At 36.4% G+C, this 17,613-nt stretch overlaps 1 protein-coding gene across 2 annotated transcripts; it reads right to left on the bottom strand.

Annotated features, from left to right (window-relative positions):
- Window positions 1–595: 595 nt before the first annotated feature.
- Window positions 596–16,653, bottom strand: LOC131067962 (protein LOW PSII ACCUMULATION 1, chloroplastic). Of its 2 annotated transcripts, XR_009111890.2 has the most exons (5): window positions 16,302–16,653; window positions 1,725–2,324; window positions 1,552–1,602; window positions 1,238–1,444; window positions 596–1,105 (listed from the first exon to the last, which is right to left on the bottom strand). XR_009111890.2 is itself a non-coding variant. In XM_058003137.2 (4 exons), the coding sequence occupies exons 1-4, from the start codon at window positions 16,505–16,507 to the stop codon at window positions 1,306–1,308; spliced, it is 996 nt and encodes a 331-aa protein (XP_057859120.1). In that variant the 5' UTR covers window positions 16,508–16,653; the 3' UTR covers window positions 596–1,305. The 2 variants fall into 2 exon arrangements, 1 of the variants encoding a protein (XP_057859120.1); XM_058003137.2 differs by having other exon boundaries at window positions 596–1,444.
- Window positions 16,654–17,613: the final 960 nt, after the last annotated feature.

The following is a 17,613-nucleotide window of genomic DNA, read 5'->3' as shown; positions in this document are numbered from 1 at the left end:
AAGTACAAATCTTGGTCAACCACTGTGGTTAATGCAATATTTCATTTCAAAATTTAAATATCTAAAAACTTTTATAGCCAATCAGCAGTTCCATATATATATAGTAAAGCAGTAAATCTTATAGAGTCATTTTATCCTCTTAGCTTGGCAAATATTGAATGATTCTTCTATTCTTTTTATCCTTCTTTATTTTTGTGAACACTGAATATTAAATAAACAGTAGACTCCATGATATATATATATATATATATATATATAGTGTAGAGCAGTAAATCTTATAGAGTCATTTTATCCTCTTAGCTTGGCAAATATTGAATGATTCTTCTATTCTTTTTATCCTTCTTTATTTTTGTGAACACTGAATATTAAATAAACAGTAGACTCCATGATATATATATATATATAGTGTAGAGCAGTAAATCTTATAGTCACTTTATCCTCTTAGCTTGGCAAATATTGAATGGTTCTTCTATTCTTTTTATCCTTCTTTATTTTTGTGAATATTAAATAAACAGTAGACTCCATGCAGAATAGATAAGTAAATTCACGTTACACATACTGGTAATGGTCTAATTTGTCTCAGACCAAAGAAAACTGAGGAAAGATCACATATACATAAATTTATAAATAAATATGCTTTTACAAATCCTATAAAGGGGTAAAAGCCACATCACTGAAAGGTTTAGTGTTTATGACAATTAGTGGATATAAAACCGATAAAGATGTTACACAATGTATTTATCAGCCACAACAATTTGACAAGAAATCAGTCAATTTGATAAGAAATCAGACAAACTCTTCTTGAAATCTAATCATTGTCCTTTGCATCTAATGATTTCTTGCATGTATATAATGTAAACCAATTAGTATTAAAATTATGTATCCAGGGAGCCAAAGAAAGCCGTTTGATATAAATCTTCTGGCTGTAGAGTTGCCAAGGAAATCTTCTCGTGCTTCTGGTTGCCAATACATGAAAATGACTGCTATACAATGAAGAAAAGAATATGGCTAACGTTGGACTTATGGTGGTATCAGAAGCATCATTATTGATGATTAGAAGAGATAGATTCCATTTAGTTGGAATGCTTACCTCTGCAAGCAGCAACTGCAAATAAATAAGACTTAAGATGGTTGTGCAGGTACATGTTAATAATGAATGTTTACAACTTGCATGCTTGAAACATTAAAGGAACTAATCGTTCAATGTATGCTCCTCAACAGTAAATTCCTCCATTACCTTTTGCATCTTCTAATGGAACTGTATCTTTGAACTCATTTGAACTACCTTTGAGATGACCGAGAGCTTTATATTCTTCCATCCATCCCATCAAGAACACCACCCCACATTCCTTTTAGCGGAGGTAGTTGGGCCACAAATGCATTCCATGGTGGGTACCCAACACCACTCCCCCGGACACGCCCATCCATACGGAGAGAGATGTATCTAAAATGAAATGAAAAGTTATTTTGTTAGAAACATACTGCCCTAATAAGAACTCGCAATTCTAATAATCTGTACACTGCAGTTTAAACATCCAGCAGGATACTTACACAGGCTTCTCTTCTGGAACTTTTGCCATTGATTTTTGTTCATTCAGCCACCTATCAACACACCCAAAAAAACATTTTAATTAAAGGGTCAATTTGATTGGCTCGTCAAGAAACAATAACAAGAGAACAAATTCCTACAATGTCATAGGATTTAATTGACTGGGCATTCTTACTTGGACCATTCAGAAGTATAGAGGGGAGTCAACTGCCATAAACTCTTTTGTTTCTTAATTAAGGATAGTTGCTCATCATCTTTTACTTCATTCAAACTAGTATCTACAGTTGAGGCCTGTAAATTAGGTACCAAGCCATCAGTAGCATAATAGACAACCCTTACTCCTCTATCGAATAAATCATTTGTGAAAGGCCCACTATATTTAAATGCTTCTTCAATGAAAGTAGCAGGTCCAGCAACTATAACAAGACGAGCAAAACCTCTCAATTGGCTAATAGAAACCACCCTCTTCCCATCCACTTCTAATTTCAAATTGGCAAGTGTTTCTTCTCTTGAAAGTTTTGCCACTTGTACTTTCTGAGCCTTCAGATCCCTTGTATATAGAAATGCAAACAAAAAAACTGCAGCTAAGTCAATTCCAAAGCCCATGAGTATCTCTGGAGTTGATCCTGCATTTGGAGCATTCTTCAATGCAGCAATCAAACGAGTTAGAGCAATCAGACCTCCAAGACCACCACTTGCCATAAATGCAAGGTAAAAAAACATTCTTACAGACCGGAATGGAGACAGGACTTCACTTCTTATCTTTGCTGCAGAGCTGAAAAAAAAGAAAAATTGGATGTCAGATTATGCCAAAGATCAGGAAATGAAGTTTCTACAAACTAGCAATGGAGTCTGCTATGTATTCAACCAATTATCAATTTGTTACTATACTTGGGAATCAAAAGCAAAACTATTCTGGTGGCTCAAACTCTACCTATGCCACATATCCAACAAAAGTTTCAAGGAGGGTTATACTAGGGTTAATGCACATTTGTTACATGTTCTTGAAGAAGGGTTAAGGGTTATCTTAGTCTTACACTTGACAAGAGGTCTGACATGAGTCAATTATTCTGCACATATACAGATACTTCAGGCTTTAAGAGATATCCACCCCCTCTCATTCTATTGGTCAATCTATTGCTAGGATTGGCAATTAACCTATGAGTATTATGCAATGCAATTATGAACAACCAAGTAGGGAGGAGGTCAATGAAGCCGTCAGAAAATTATCTTTTGCCAATGAAATCCCCTTTAGTGTTGCCTGATCTTCTTGTTAATTCCTACCAATGGAACTGTTGCTGCGAGGCATTTTTCAATGGGTGAAAAATCCCTGTAGTTTCAACCAAAGTTTGAAAACTTGGACTCAGCAGACCAAAATAGGACTCGGACTTGGGACTCGGCAAAAAAGAAAACAGTAGTTTCATAAAAAAAAAAGAAATTAATTCATTAGAGAACATGAAAGCCTAATTTGACTATCAATTTGTCATAATTCAAACATTACACGTCATATGATCTTCAAACCTCAATATTTGAAATTTCATAATTCATACTCATTTTCAAACTTTCAAATGTATAACAGCATCATAAATTTATAAATGTTTGCACATAATGATATGTCAAAATGAGAAAAACAACCAAATGAAGTCTACATCTTCCTCTTTCCCCTTCTAATGTAACTCAATTTGTCAGGCATTGAACTAAAAGGTGCTACAGTATAAAAGTGATGATGAATTGTTTCTTCAACATTGTCTTTTTGGATCTCAAATGCTCCTCTTTTCATCTCCTATCCTATTTTGGTGTTCAGCCCTGTTTTGATCAAGATTGGACAAAAAAAAGTGAAGGAAAAGTCACATTTTAATGTCTGTTAACCTCCCTAGTGGCACCCAAGTGGACCCGAGAGTCCAGGGGGGAGACTTGGATGAGTACTCCCTAGGACTCTTCCGGACTCGCCTTGGGAGCCAATGGCAAGTGTACTCGGCTAGAGATAGGACTCGAGAGTCTGGAGAGTTCTAGAGAGTCCTCAACTATGGTTTCAACCAATCATTATTCAATTTTAACTTGAACGAAACTTTAGGGCAATGTTTTAGCCACTAGCACACTTTTTAATTCAGATATTAGCAAAATGGTTTACCCCTCTGCCATTGGACCGGATTTCAGTCTCAAGGTATTCTCACAACTCGCGATGGAAGAGAAGGTTCGATAGACAAGCGTCTCTGCTGCATTTGTTCAGCTTTTGGACATCCAGTCAGATAAGAATGTTTGTAAATGTGGACAGTTAAGGCAGCAGACCTTATCAACAACTGTTCCTGGGAGGAAGCAAGATCTGGATATGCATTTTGTGGACAGTTGTTGTTGGATGGCAGGGTGGGACAAAGGCTGTGGATAATAAGTGCTATTGCTAAGAGACTACTTTGTCTTCAGTCAAGGCATGGATTGTTTGCAGGAGAAAGTAATTTTCTAAAATATCGTGTGTGATGTGTGAGCTCTGTTCTTTTTTTTGTTTGAAGAGTTTTTAGAGTCTTCTGTGAGGGGAGCCTTAACGCTTCAGTTGAACTGTAGTGTAGATATAGTTAGTGTAAATGTTTGGGACAGGCTTTCGTTTTGGCTGCAGTGGTGATAATGGAGGCGAGCAGTTTCATGATCCACATAGTGGAAGCCATCATTCAAATTCAGGGCATTCTCATGGTGGGGTTTCACAGGATAAATTTTGTTCACACCAAAATTAGAGGGCGGTAGAGGAAGCATGCCACATGACTGCTGCAGATAGTTGTTGCAGGACTGAGTAAAAAGCATGTTGCGATCTGGGTTGCTTTTTGGAATACACAACTCCCATGGCTCCCCTGCCATATTTGCTTAAGGTAATTACTGTAAAATTCTTCTTTTCTTATGGATCCAGACTTCCAGCTATGGATTTAGTACTTTTACAGATGAGATGAGATTGAATGCCAAATTTGTTTGTAGGACATATCAAAGTTTATCTACTCTGTTAAATTTGATGTTTTTATGTGTGTTTGGTTTTATTTTTTAAAGTAAATTCTCCTAGTTTAGTTTGATTGTCTAGATTTGTGAGTTCTCAAGTGATCTAGATTCCTTTGCTCTGCTTACAATCCAGTCTTGGCAGTAGATACTAAAATTAGCAGATTGGGTGCAAAGCAGAGAGATTTGGCTCTCGTAGACCAGGTCTTCTAGGCAATCTGATTTTCTTTGTTTGTTTTGAGGGCCTTCATATTTTATTAACAAAGAAAGATTTGTTTGCTAATTTAGAGCTCTACGAATTTAGCTAAGGGGTCATTTGTTAAGTATCAGAACAATGTGTCGTTATTTCTAATTGCAGACAACCTCAAAAAGGTTGACAGCATCTGAGACTAAATGCAGGGCCTTTTTCACTCTTGGCAAACTGCAGGAATCATTCGATGAGTGGAGCACTTATGGCACCAGAGTACTGATTTTGTTGAATGGAAGTGACACTGTTATTCAATTTATGTACTATTGTTATCTGCTATTCAGATTTATACTCATACTTCTAGGCTCACCATCTCAATAAGGTGTGTGATCATATGTTCTCACACCTGTCATATTCTCTGAGCATTTTATTGCAGTGAAAATGGAAAGCAAAAGAAAAAAAAGTCTTAGGTCTGTCCATTCTTGTATGATTAATTTTAGCAAATACATGTTATAGTCTTCTTCTAAAGTTACTGACTAAATGGCTATTGAGGGGCAAGAAGGGGATCAGGGTAATTGTGAATTCGTGAGAAGACATTTTTTACCATTATTACTCCAATATGCCTTTCATTTAGAGTTTTATCAACTTACTGTTGTAGACAAAAAGGGCTTTTCAAAATTTTCATTCCAAGTGTTGTAAGGTTTCTATTTTCAGCTCCCCTTTACAAACAGTGACTCTGCTAACATCTGTCAATTATTTTTCTGGGTGAACAGTTGTCCATCCAAAATATATTTGTTTCACACTCACATAATTAAGCAGAATAATTGTTCTGAAATGTTGGACTGCACTTTTGCTCCCAACCGTCATATGTGACTGCTCCATCCACCTCAGCCTCTGGAAATCTTCTTCCTTAATGTAACCTTTTTTTTTTAATACGGTGGGAGATTCCATACATTACATCTCTTGAGATTGTTACCAATTACCATCATGGGGGGTGCCAGAGATATTAAAATTGGGACCTTAGATTCTCATTTTGGTACCTTTTACTACCTTGATGGCTAGAGTAGGGGGGCTAAGGTTTTCCTGATGTTCCCACCACCGAAAATCGCTGCTTCAGTTCCTGCATCGCTCGGAATGGAGCCAATCGACTTAGAAAAGCTGCCCAAGCAGCCCCAGAAGAATGTGACTCGTTGGATCTCCCCATTGAAATAAAGACTGCCAGGGTCCTTATAATAGTAGGGCCCTTAGAATAGTAGGGTCCACCCAACCCATGAAATCCTGTGATTTGGATTGATGGAAGTCTAGTTCTGAAAGGTCTGTGCCAGACAGGAGAGCGATATAGGCACCGAAAATTGGGACCTTAGATTCTCATTTTGGTACCTTTTACTACCTTGATGGTAAGCTGGCATCATACTTGTAATGGTGATTTCCTTTCAGATTTATTTTTAATCAAGAATACTCTTTCAGCATGACTGTCTTAGTAGTCAATGTTGATACTTAAGAAATTACAACCTACTTTTGTGTATAGTGATTTTTATAAAATTGGCACAGGTTGAAATTTTTTACAGCAGCATATCATGGTTGGTAATATTTAAGATGCATGTTTATATTGAATGGCATTCCCATTTATTTTCTTCCTGTATTACACTATTAATATCAACAGTTAAGAGGGCATTTGACAAAGAGGCTTCATGCATTCGAGAGGTTAAAATTTACAGCTTTATAAAAAGAATCAGCATATTGTGCAAGAAAAGGAAAGGCTGAGAAAACAGGCTTTACTTCTCAGTGAGGAGAATCAGAATCTAAAGCAGAAGCTGCAAAGAGAAACTTAGATGTCTGAAAAACAGTTTAGAATCCTTATGAGTTGTTTGGAGGAAGCTTAGGTTTCTTTGTTCTGTATATCATTTTGAAAGAATGTTCATTAATGATGTACAGTGGATAGTTGTATTGAAAGACAAACTATAAATATTGACTGTACTTTAATTTTCATAAAGGAGTCAGCATGAGAATTGTTATAGAACTGTGACATCCTGATCATCTTTTGTAGTATTCATACTCTTATTTGCCAGTCAAATGCCATCACAATCTTTGTCAAAGCTTTTATTCTCAGAGTGATAAATTTATCACAACTGCAATTTGATACAGGAACATCAACATTTATTTTGTTTTTGGTTTCCTAAATTTTATTTTTGTTTGTCAACTTTTGACTGGCAGGAAATATCAATTTTACAGTGGCTGATTTTAACAAAATTTTAAAATGAACTCATAAATCGAAAATTTAGAAAAACATGCCAATGGTTGAGTGAAGATGAATAGGCATGAGAATTTAAGAGGTAAGGATGCAGCTGAGGAGACATTCGCAGTGCCTGTTGGAATTAAAAAAAAAAGAATGAAATGAAAAGCTAGAGAACAAGGGGCGCAAAAAAAAGAATGAAATGAAAAGCTAGAGAACAAGGGGCGCGAGAGGAAGAAAAGAGGAGTAAAAAGAAAATAATAAAAGTGCAGAAAAGAGAGTAGACGGTGCGGCTTTAAAGGGGCGCAGGACAGAGAAATCCAGCAATAAAAAAGAGGCTTAGAAGCAGGAAAAAGGAGAGATGAGAAGTGTGTAGCAATAGGAAGGGATGTGGAAACAGTAAAAGGAAGATACGACAGAGTGAAGAGTTGCAAGGAAGAGACAAAAGAAGAAGTTAAAAACTGCAGAAATAAATAAGAGCAGAGGTGCACACTAGCCGAGGAAAGGGTAACAGAGTTAAAGCCAACAGAGAGGCGTTGGAACTGAACCATAGTGCAAGAATTGAAGAGTGTTAAAACAGCAAATGAAATAAAGAGAAGTGGGGTGCTGGAAGTAGAGATTCATTGCCATTGACAGAGGAAAGTGTTGAATATTCTGTCATTGATGTCAAAGCTAGTCAGCGATTTTCTTAATTAGTGGTAATTATATTGTATTCGTGTTTTTGTTTGGTGAAATAAATATCATCTGCTCGACGTGGTAATTTAGTGAGGCGATATGGTATTATTCTTGGTGTATGATGGCTGCAGGTGTCTGTATACTCTAACAGTTTCAGACTTTGATTCTTGGCAGCACATTAATTTATTTATCCTTCTTGAGCAACGGCAGATTCTTCATTTTACTGTGAGGCAGCTTATTCCTGATGACGGCTGAGTAACGTTAGCATTAAAAAGGGAATCATTTTGAATTCTGAAGTATTTGATAAATACCTCAGCCATTCCTTCCTAGTTTAGAGTTTATGGAGACAAGCATATTTTTCTGCTGTTAATCGTTGTTTTCATTTTTGGTGTGGGATATATTTTGGTTGTCTTTCAGCTTGCTGCAGATAAGAAGTCGCGAACTATTTCAGCAGGAAGTATGTAATTTTTCTATGGTGATTGAAGTGCTCAGTGTATTATAAAAAGTGTTAATAAGTTTCAGTGCATTTGAGTTTGTGTGAAAACTGAAGTTGGTGCTTCAACTGAACAAAGTTGGTGCTCACTTATGTAATTTGGGTTGGTGCCCATTTCGTCAATGAAAGCTATTGATCTGTCGTGGTTTTTTACCCAAAAAGGTTTTCCACATGAAATTTGGTGTTCTCCTTGTTGATGTTTTCTTTCTCTATTCTATCTCTTTGTTTATGTGGTTTCATGTGTTTAAAATTTCAAAATACTGATTCCCCCCCTCTCTCAGTATTTTTTGTGTGCTTTTCAAAAAGAACAGAAATACATAAAAATTTGTCTTGTAATGTTTGTGATTTGATAAATATAATTGAATTCAATCATTGGTGTGGTTGAGTCTACTGAATTAATTTTAATTGAATTTTCAATTGGAATGCTGCAAGTTTTGGCGGTTTGGTAAAACCCCAAGACTAGACCTGCATTTATTTGGTATCAGAGCAGGTATCAAGTGGTTGGGAGAACTTCTAAATTATGGCACAACGAGGACATGGTTGCAGAGGTGGAACTAAGAGGTGCCAATCCAATGATTATAGAAATGTTCCGAAGCATAACAGCAAGATTGGAAGCTATTGAAAAGGCACAAAGTAGAGGGATTCATGTAGAAGACGTTAGTGAGGACAAAGAAGAAGAACAAATTGTTGAAGTTGAAGATGAAGCCAACCAAGGAGGATTGGATCAAGGAGAAGAAAGATTCATAAAAGCTATAACACGAATAAACAATAAACCTCAGTTTGATCCTCCAAACTGCAATGGAAGTCTGAATCCCTAAGAACTCATTGATTAAATCTCAGAAATGGAAAAGTACTTTGATTTTGAGGGGGTTTAGGATGACAAGAAGGTCAAATATGCTTGTACAAAATTGAAAGGGCATGCATCCCAATGGTGGGATCATCTACAATGGATAGACAATGAAGCGGAGAAGAAAAGATAAGATCTTGGGATAGGATGATGATGAGATTAAACGTTAAATTCTTGCCAGTAGATTATCAAATTAGTTTATTCAAAAAATATCAAAACTTAAAACAAAAGGACATGAGTGTCAAGGAATATACTGAAGAATTCTATAGGCTAAGTATTCGGTTTGGGCTCATTGAAGACAATCAAGAGTAGGTATCCAAATATATTAATGGCTTGAGAATAGCAATACAAGATGAAATCAGCTTAATAAGAATAAGAATAGTTGAAGAATCTTACCAGTATACCTTAAAGGCAAAATAAAAGTTGACCCAAAAACAGCAAATTGATCTCAAAGGCAAAGGTAAATACATGTGGGAAAGAGGACAATCAAGTAGTGGAAGAGGGCAATCAGCAAAAGAAGTTGAGTCAAGCTCCACACCAAATAATTACAGCTCTAGTACAAGAGGAAGAGGCTCAAGGGAAAGAGGAGATTTTTCAAGAGGAATAGGTTATTATGGAAAAGGTAGATGAAGAGGATTTTCTGATACATGTTATAATTATGGAGAGGCTGGTCACCAAGCCTTTGAATGCCCCCAAATACAATAGAGAAGCAGAAAATCTAGTGATGCAAGAAATTTTGCCAACAAGTTGATGAAGAAAGTGTAGCTTTACCGAATGAAATAGAAGAGCCTGAACAAGGAGAATCTTTGATGATGAAGAGAGTGCTTTTGAAACTGGAAAAGGAGAAACAAGAGCCAATTCAGAGACGAAATCTATTCTGAACTATTTGCAAGTCAGAAGGAAAATGTTGCAAAGTAATTGTGGATAGTGGTAGCACAGATAATTTGGTGTCTCAAGAAATGTTGGAAAATTTGAAATTGAAGAAGACAAAACATCCCAGCCCCTGCAAAATTTCTTGGTTGCAAAGAGGTCACCAACTTTTGGTCAGTGAACATGTTTGGTTAAATTTCAAATGGGTAATTATAAGAATGAAGTAATATGTGATGTGATGCCAACGGATGCATGCCACATCCTATTGGGTAGACCATGGCAATATGACAGAAAGTTGTGCATGATAGCAGGGAAAATACCTACACTAAATATGGAAAGATGTATGTTTTGAGTTCATTGAAGGACAAGGAGGAGGAAGTAAACTGCAGTTCAAAGGTGTGTATAATATCGGGAAAACAATTCCTGAAGATAATGAGGAAGGAAAAAGCATCTTTTGCTTTCGTTCCTAAGCCTAAGGAGGTTCGGACAGTGGATAAAGGAGAAGAAATTCCATTGGAAATCGAAGAAATGTTAGAGGAATATGCTGATATATTAATGAAAGAATTACCAAATGGGCTTCCACCCATAAGGAGTATTGGCCATTATATGGACTTAATACCCACAGCAAGTTTACCCAATAAAGTGGCTCATAGAATGGCTCCTATGGAGCATGAGGTGATAAATAGACAAGTTTAGGAATTGTTGGATAAAGGATTAATAAGAGGAAGTCTAAGCCCATGCGCAGTTCCAGCATTGTTAGCACCCAAAAAGGATGGAGAATGGTGTATGTGCACGGACTCAAGAGCTATCAATAAAATAACAATTAAGTATTGGTTTCCTTTGCCTCAAATGGATGATTTAATGGACAATTTAAGTGGAGCCAAGTATTTTGCTAAATTGATTTGAAGAGTTGATACCTTCAAATACAAATTAGAGAGGATGATGAATGGACACCTGCTTTTAAAACAAAAGATGGTTTGTATGAGTGGTTGGTCATGCCATTTGGCTTGATAAATTCCCCAAGTACATTCATGAGATTGATCAACAGAGTGTTGAAGCCGTTTCTTGGTAAGTTTGTTATTGTATATTTGGATGATATTTTGATTTTTGGTAAAATAAAAGAAGAGCATTTAATGCATGTGAAAGTTGTTTTACAAAGATTAAATGAAAGAAAAGTTGTTGGTCAATCGTGAAAAGTGCAGCTTTATGAAGGAGCTAGTATATTTGGGGTTTGTCATTTCAGAAAATGGTTTGCGAATAGATCCAGAAAAGGTTAAAGCCATTATTGATTGGCCATCACCAAAAAGTATGTTTGAGGCAAGAAGTTTTCACAAATTGGCAAGTTTCAATAGAAAATTTATTAGAAATTTTAGTGGTATTTGTGCTCCAATTATTGAAACAATGAGGGGTGGAAGAAGAGAATTCAAATGGACAATTGCAACAGAGAAAAGTTTCAAATTATTGAAGGAAAAGGTAGCCAAACAGCTGGTATTGGCTTTGTCAAATTTTAACAAAGTGTTTCAAGTTGATTGTGATGCAAGTGGGCAGCGACAGGAGTAGTCTTGAGTCAAGAGGGAAGACCAGTAGCTTACTTCAATGAGAAGTTGAATGAAGCCAAAAGACAGCACTCTATGTATGACCAAGAATTTTATGCCATCGTGCAAACACTCAAGAAATGGACACATTACTTGCTACCCAAGGAGTTTGTCTTGTACACTGATCATCATGCATTACAATTCATATATAGCCAAGATAAGTTGAGACAAAAGCATATGAAGTGGGTTGAGTTTCTTCAAAGCTATTCTTTTGTTTTGAAACATAGAAATGGTAGCTCTATTCAGGTAGTTGATGCATTGAGTCAAAGGCATTCGTTGATAAATGAGTTAAGAATAAATGTATTTGGGCTTCGATTCCATAAAAGAATTGTATGAGCAAGACTCGTATTTTAAGGAAGCATGGGCAGCCTGTAAAAATCCAATTGACAAGGATGTGACACCATGGCTGGAATAATTTTATACGAGAACAATTGTTGTTCAAGGGACCGCAGTTATGTATACCACAAGGATCTAAGAGAGAGAATTTAATTAGGGAGAAACATTAGTGGAGGTCTTGGAGGACATTTCGGAATAAACAAAACATTGCGGCAGCTGAGTGAAGGGTATTATTGGCCAAGAACAAATGTGGATGTATAGAACATAGTGCGGAATTGTGCAATTTGTTAGCATACAAAAGGGTCAAGTCAAAATACAAGCCTATATCAGCCCTTAACTATACTTTAGAGACCATGGGAGGAAATAAGTATGGACTTTGTTCTCGGGTTACCAAAGACTCAAAGAGGTAACGATTCAACTTTTGTTGCGATAGATAGATTTTCCAAAATGGCACATTTCATCCCATGCAAGAAATCAAATGATGCGACACATATTGCCACTTTATTTTTCAAAAATGTGGTTAGATTACATGGCTTGCCTAAAAGTATTGTTTCAGATAGAGATTCCAAATTTGTTGGACACTTTTGGCGTAGATTGTGGAGGAAATTAGACACAATATTAGCATTCAGTTCAGCCTATCACCCACAAACTAACGGGCAAATGGGAGCAGTTAATAGAAGCCTTGGAAATCTATTGAGATATTTGACTGGTAAACAATGGGATGTAGTGTTGCCACAATCTGAATTTTTTTGTAATAACTCCATCAATCGGAGTACAGATAAAAGTCCTTTTCAAATTGTTTATGGATTTTGCCCAAGAGATGTTGATGAATTGAGAGACAGTGCAGATATGGGAAAGAAGAGTGCTGTTGTAGAAGACTTCACTGGATATTTACATGATCTACATGAGGAAGTGAGACAAAACTTGGAAAAGAATGCCCTCAAGTACAAAGAACATGCTGATATGAAGAAGAGAATGCAAGAATTTCAGGTAGGGGATTTGATTTTGGCACATTTGCGAAAAAAGAGATTCCCACAAGGCACATATAACAAGCTAAAATGGAAAAAGATAGAGCCATGTATGATATAGAGAGAATTTGCGTCCAATGCATATAAAATAGAATTGCCGGAAGGGGTGGATATATCTCCAATTTTTAATGTGGCTGATTCCTATCGTTATTATGGAGGAACCAGTGAGACAGAGAATGTAGTTGCAGATATGTTGGACAAGTCGAAATGGGTACAACGGTTGCTAGAGAAACAAATAGAGGAAGTTGAAGCAATACTTGACTCTCGTGTGGTTAAGAAAATGAGGGGAAAAGAATATTTGAAATATCTGGTTCATTGGAAGAATAAAATCCTTAATAAAGCTACTTGGCATCCAAGCTTATTAAGCGTGGAATTCCTCTACAAAATTTCAAAACAATATGATAAATTTGTATGCAGCATTTTCTTTTAGCTGGTGAGATTGATGCAGGAGCATCAACAATCATTTTGTTTTTGGTTTCCTGATTTTCTTTTTGTTTATAGACTTTTGACTGGCAGGGAATATGAATTTTACAGTGGCTGATTTAACAAAAATTTAAAATGAGCTTGTAAAATTAAAAAAAAAAAAGCATGCCAACAGTTAAGTGAAGAAGATGGATAGGTGTGGAAATTTAAGAGGTAAGGGTGCAGTTGAAGATGCATTGAGAGTGATTGTTGGAATTCAAAAAAAAAAATGAAATGAAAAGCTATAGAACAGGGGGCACAAGGGGAAGAAAAGAATAAAAAGACAATAATAAGAGTGCAGAAAAGAGAGTAGAAGCCGTGGCTTAAAAGGGGCGCAGGACAGAGAAATCCAGCAATGCAAAAGAGGCGTGAGTAGGAAAAAGGAGGGAAGAGAAGTGTCTAGCAATAGGAAGGGGTGTGGAAACAGTAAAAGGAAGATATGGCAGAGTAAAGAGGTGCAAGGAAGAGACAGGGAAGAAGTTAAGAAGTGCAGAAATAAATAAGATCAGAGGTGCGTGCTGGCAGAGGAAAGGGTAACATATATAAAGTCAACAGAGAGGCACTAGAACTGAACCATAGTGCAGGGATTGAGGAGTGTTAAAATAGCAAACAAAATAAAGAGAAGTGGGGTGCTGGAAGTAGAGATTCATTGCCATTGACAAAGGAAAGAACAAAAATACATAAAAAATTGTCTCGTAATGTTTGATTTGATAAATAAAATTGAATTAAATCATTGGTGTGGTTGAATGTTCAAATTTGAGTCTGTTCATTTAATTTAAATTGAATTTTCAATTGGATTGCTGCTAGTTTTGGCGGTTTGGTAAAACCCCCAAACCAGACCTGCATTTCAATTACTATTTGATGAATTTTCACACCATAGGCATGTAAGAAAATTTCAGGGGTTATATATGTCTTGAGTTTTACAAGGATACACTTGATTGTGTTGGTGTGCATAGGATTTTTCCAGTCCCATTTCCCCCTTTGTAGTGTGAACAAGGCACATTATCTAACTGGTACCTAGTTAGGTCCTTTCACACATATTCATAGTTAAGTTTACTTAGGGATCTAGGAATCTTTCTAGAAGTTTCTAGTTGTTATGTGATCTTATCTTATCACTAGTTGTCTCATTAAATAAGATTAAGACACTTATCACAGATTTTGTCTAGTCCTAACTCTCAACCCTGCTTAGGCAAGGCATCATATGTACATTTTGTCCATCTTTGATCAATAGATCTAATCCATTGTGCCCATAATCAAGCAATATTTTGCTCTTGCTGCTCTCTTGTGGAAGGCATCTTTTAGATCTGCAGGTGATCTTGAGAGCATGAGTCCATTATGACTCTAACAGATTACAGCTTAGGGACCAAAACATTGTCCTACAATTTCATTGAACTGACTGAATGATGATTACTAACACTGTAGATCTGTTTTTGCAAGCGGTAGAACTACTATGAACGGGAAAATCAAAATACAGAATGAATGGCAATAGATTGTTGTGTATTCAAACACCACATATTATGAGCATTATGTTTATGGATAATTCTGTGTAAGAGCTCCAGAATTATTCACATTCAGACAAATTAGATCGAAATTCAAAATGATCAAGAGAAGCGGTAAAGAACATGCAATCAATTGTGTGAGATTGTACAGCTTCTGGTTAATGACTGCATATAACTTTTTTTGGCCTCAGAGGTTTCAGATTGTGATCCATCATGAGGACGATGAAAATGAAGTAAAATTGCAGAGCAAGTTCGTATATGCAATTGTTAACCAGAAGCTGAACAATCTTATGCATTTGTCATGGTCTGGAAATATCATGTCCTTAGACAATCAATTGTTTGATCAAGAGAAGCATTAAAGAACTGGTAATTCAGGTCATTTTGAAGTAAAGAGTTTGTCAAACCTATAGAGACACGTTATGGTATCTGCTTCATCATATTGAAGAGGGTGACTGAGCTTCGAGAAGCACTGCAGTTGATGATCATGCATAGGGAGTGGGATGCGTGAAAAGTGTAAGAGGCAGATACAGGGAGGAAGGTGAAGCATTTGGCGGTTGCTGATGACTTTGAGATCAACTCGAATATATTTAAGGTTGTGAATGTGGTGTGCTCAAAAAAGCATCGCCAATGTTTCAGCATTAAGGTGCACAAATCAATGACTGAGAAGCTGTGGTGTGACCGAAATAGCTGTGGTGTGACGGAAATGGGAAATGATAGTAAGAGTGCGAGTTCACCCAAGTTCCGGTAATCCCCTGAGCATCAGCCATGTTTCAGCATCAAAGTGTCTACAAATTAATGTCTAAGGGGCTGTGGTGTAACGGAAATGGGGAGTAACTGTAGAGTATGACCCAAGTTCCGGTCTCCCCAATGTGATTAGGAATCCTATAACTCCAGGAGACATGGACAGGTTGTGATGTAATGACTATGGTGAACATCTGACTTGTAACCCAACTGCAACGAGGCATATTTTAACTCTATGGGACAAGTGATAAGGCTCTGATACAATAATTATGGAATATGGGGTACATGCCAGTCCTAACATTGCTTATAATTCTTAAGAACGTGATCCAGGCACACTCCAGACGCATTAAGGACTAACTATCAAAGGGATTACCTGTTAGAGCATGACGAAGGGTTGTGATGTGATATAAATGCAGATATTTCTAAAAATGTGACCCATGTTCCAATTCCCCTACCACACAATAAAGCATCCTCCATACATTTGGTAAGGTTGTGGTGTAATGATTTTAGAGTACATATCCTAAGATTAATCAATTGAAATAAATATTTTGCCATCAAGGCAGTGTTTTCCCAGAAGTGCAGATAATAGTTCAGGATTCTAGTGAAGTTATAACTAGAAATAAAATTGCTGGAAATGTGAACGCAGTATATAATGACAGTTTATGATATTTTACAAGTATTACAGGGCAAATAAAAACCTTAAATTAATAGCAAACATATTTTAAATTGAACACACTCATACATGTAATGAATAGTAAATCCGCTGCAATTGATGAAAAACAATTTTCGTTGAATTATGTAAAATATTACGTGATTTCTGCAGAAGTAGGGCGATTCCCTGGACTGGCAAAGCAACGAACCACACCAGCTCCTGCTTGTTTTCCATTGCTTTTGTTTTGAATGAAACCGAGAGGTTTGAGAAAACGTGGATTTACTAGAACATTTAATCTTAATCTTGATGAAGGTGCACAAGAATTCTGGAGAAAAATAGTAGGCATACAGAATGGAAGAGCCATCGCTATATCTTATGAGCAAGTATTGCGTTTCTCTGCGTTGGTTTTCTTTACTTGAAATTTTGTTATCAGCGGCCATTGCGCTCTGTTGTGTTCGTGTAAACAGCACACGAAGAGCAACACCAGCCACGGGATTTAAGGAAGCGGTCCCGTGGAGGGGGCTTCACGATGCATATTTTTAGGGAGGAGGTGTCATCTTATCTGTCAAAATAGGAGGTCTTATTTTTATATTTTTAAATTTTTGTGCTGTTTTTGGATGAGTGTGGAAGAATTTTGATCATATGGTCCTATGGATTGATATTTGCAAATTTTGAGTATTAATTGTTTCTTTAAAAAAAATATGAGAATATAAATGGGTATCTAATGTTATTTGTATAAAGATTCATATTACATATATCAAAAAAATGAGTGAGTGGGAAAAGTCACATATTGAAGACTAACTAAGGTGAAGCATTAAATAGCAAATCTAAAGAGAAAAACATGAAACAAAGTCATTAATCTCATGTTTCCATGTGGTTCCTTAACTCCATTTTTTGCTTAATTTTAAAAAGTTGGAATGTTCCCATGCAAATTTAAAATTGTTGGTATAGGAGCCATATTGCCAAAAATGCCATGTGGCTCCACAAATTTGTTTCCCTCTTTTTTTTTTAGTATTTTATTTCTATTTTTTCATGTGCACAAATTATTACTAATATTATTTATACCAATTTTAAGATTTCTCTTAAAAATAAGCAGAAAACCAAATACTCATGGGCCCACTAGCTCCACAGATATTTCTTAAAAAACTTGAGCAGTCGCTGCTAGCAAAAATAAGCTAAGCAACCGCATGGGAACATGATGTAAGTGGCAAGAGCTAAAGCATTAGGAGGTGGGAGAGGATCATGTTCCTCTAGCTTTCCAAAAAGTTAGGGATATCTTGACTATAAAGAACAAGCTTTTAGCTAGTAATCACACCCTCTTCATTTTCTTCTCAACAAGAGGTTGAGTGTCACAAGCAAAAGAAATGGCCAAAGCAAGGCAAGGAAATATCCCATCATCTGGTCATGCAAAGACACCTCAATCATTAGGCTCAAAATAAGTTGAAGCCAATTTAGAGGGTTGAGACCAAT

The sequence above is a fragment of the Cryptomeria japonica genome, chromosome 6 (genome assembly GCF_030272615.1).
Source record: "Cryptomeria japonica chromosome 6, Sugi_1.0, whole genome shotgun sequence".
In the NCBI taxonomy this organism is placed as follows: domain Eukaryota; kingdom Viridiplantae; phylum Streptophyta; class Pinopsida; order Cupressales; family Cupressaceae; genus Cryptomeria; species Cryptomeria japonica.
This window is presented reverse-complemented; position numbering and strand designations above follow the sequence as displayed.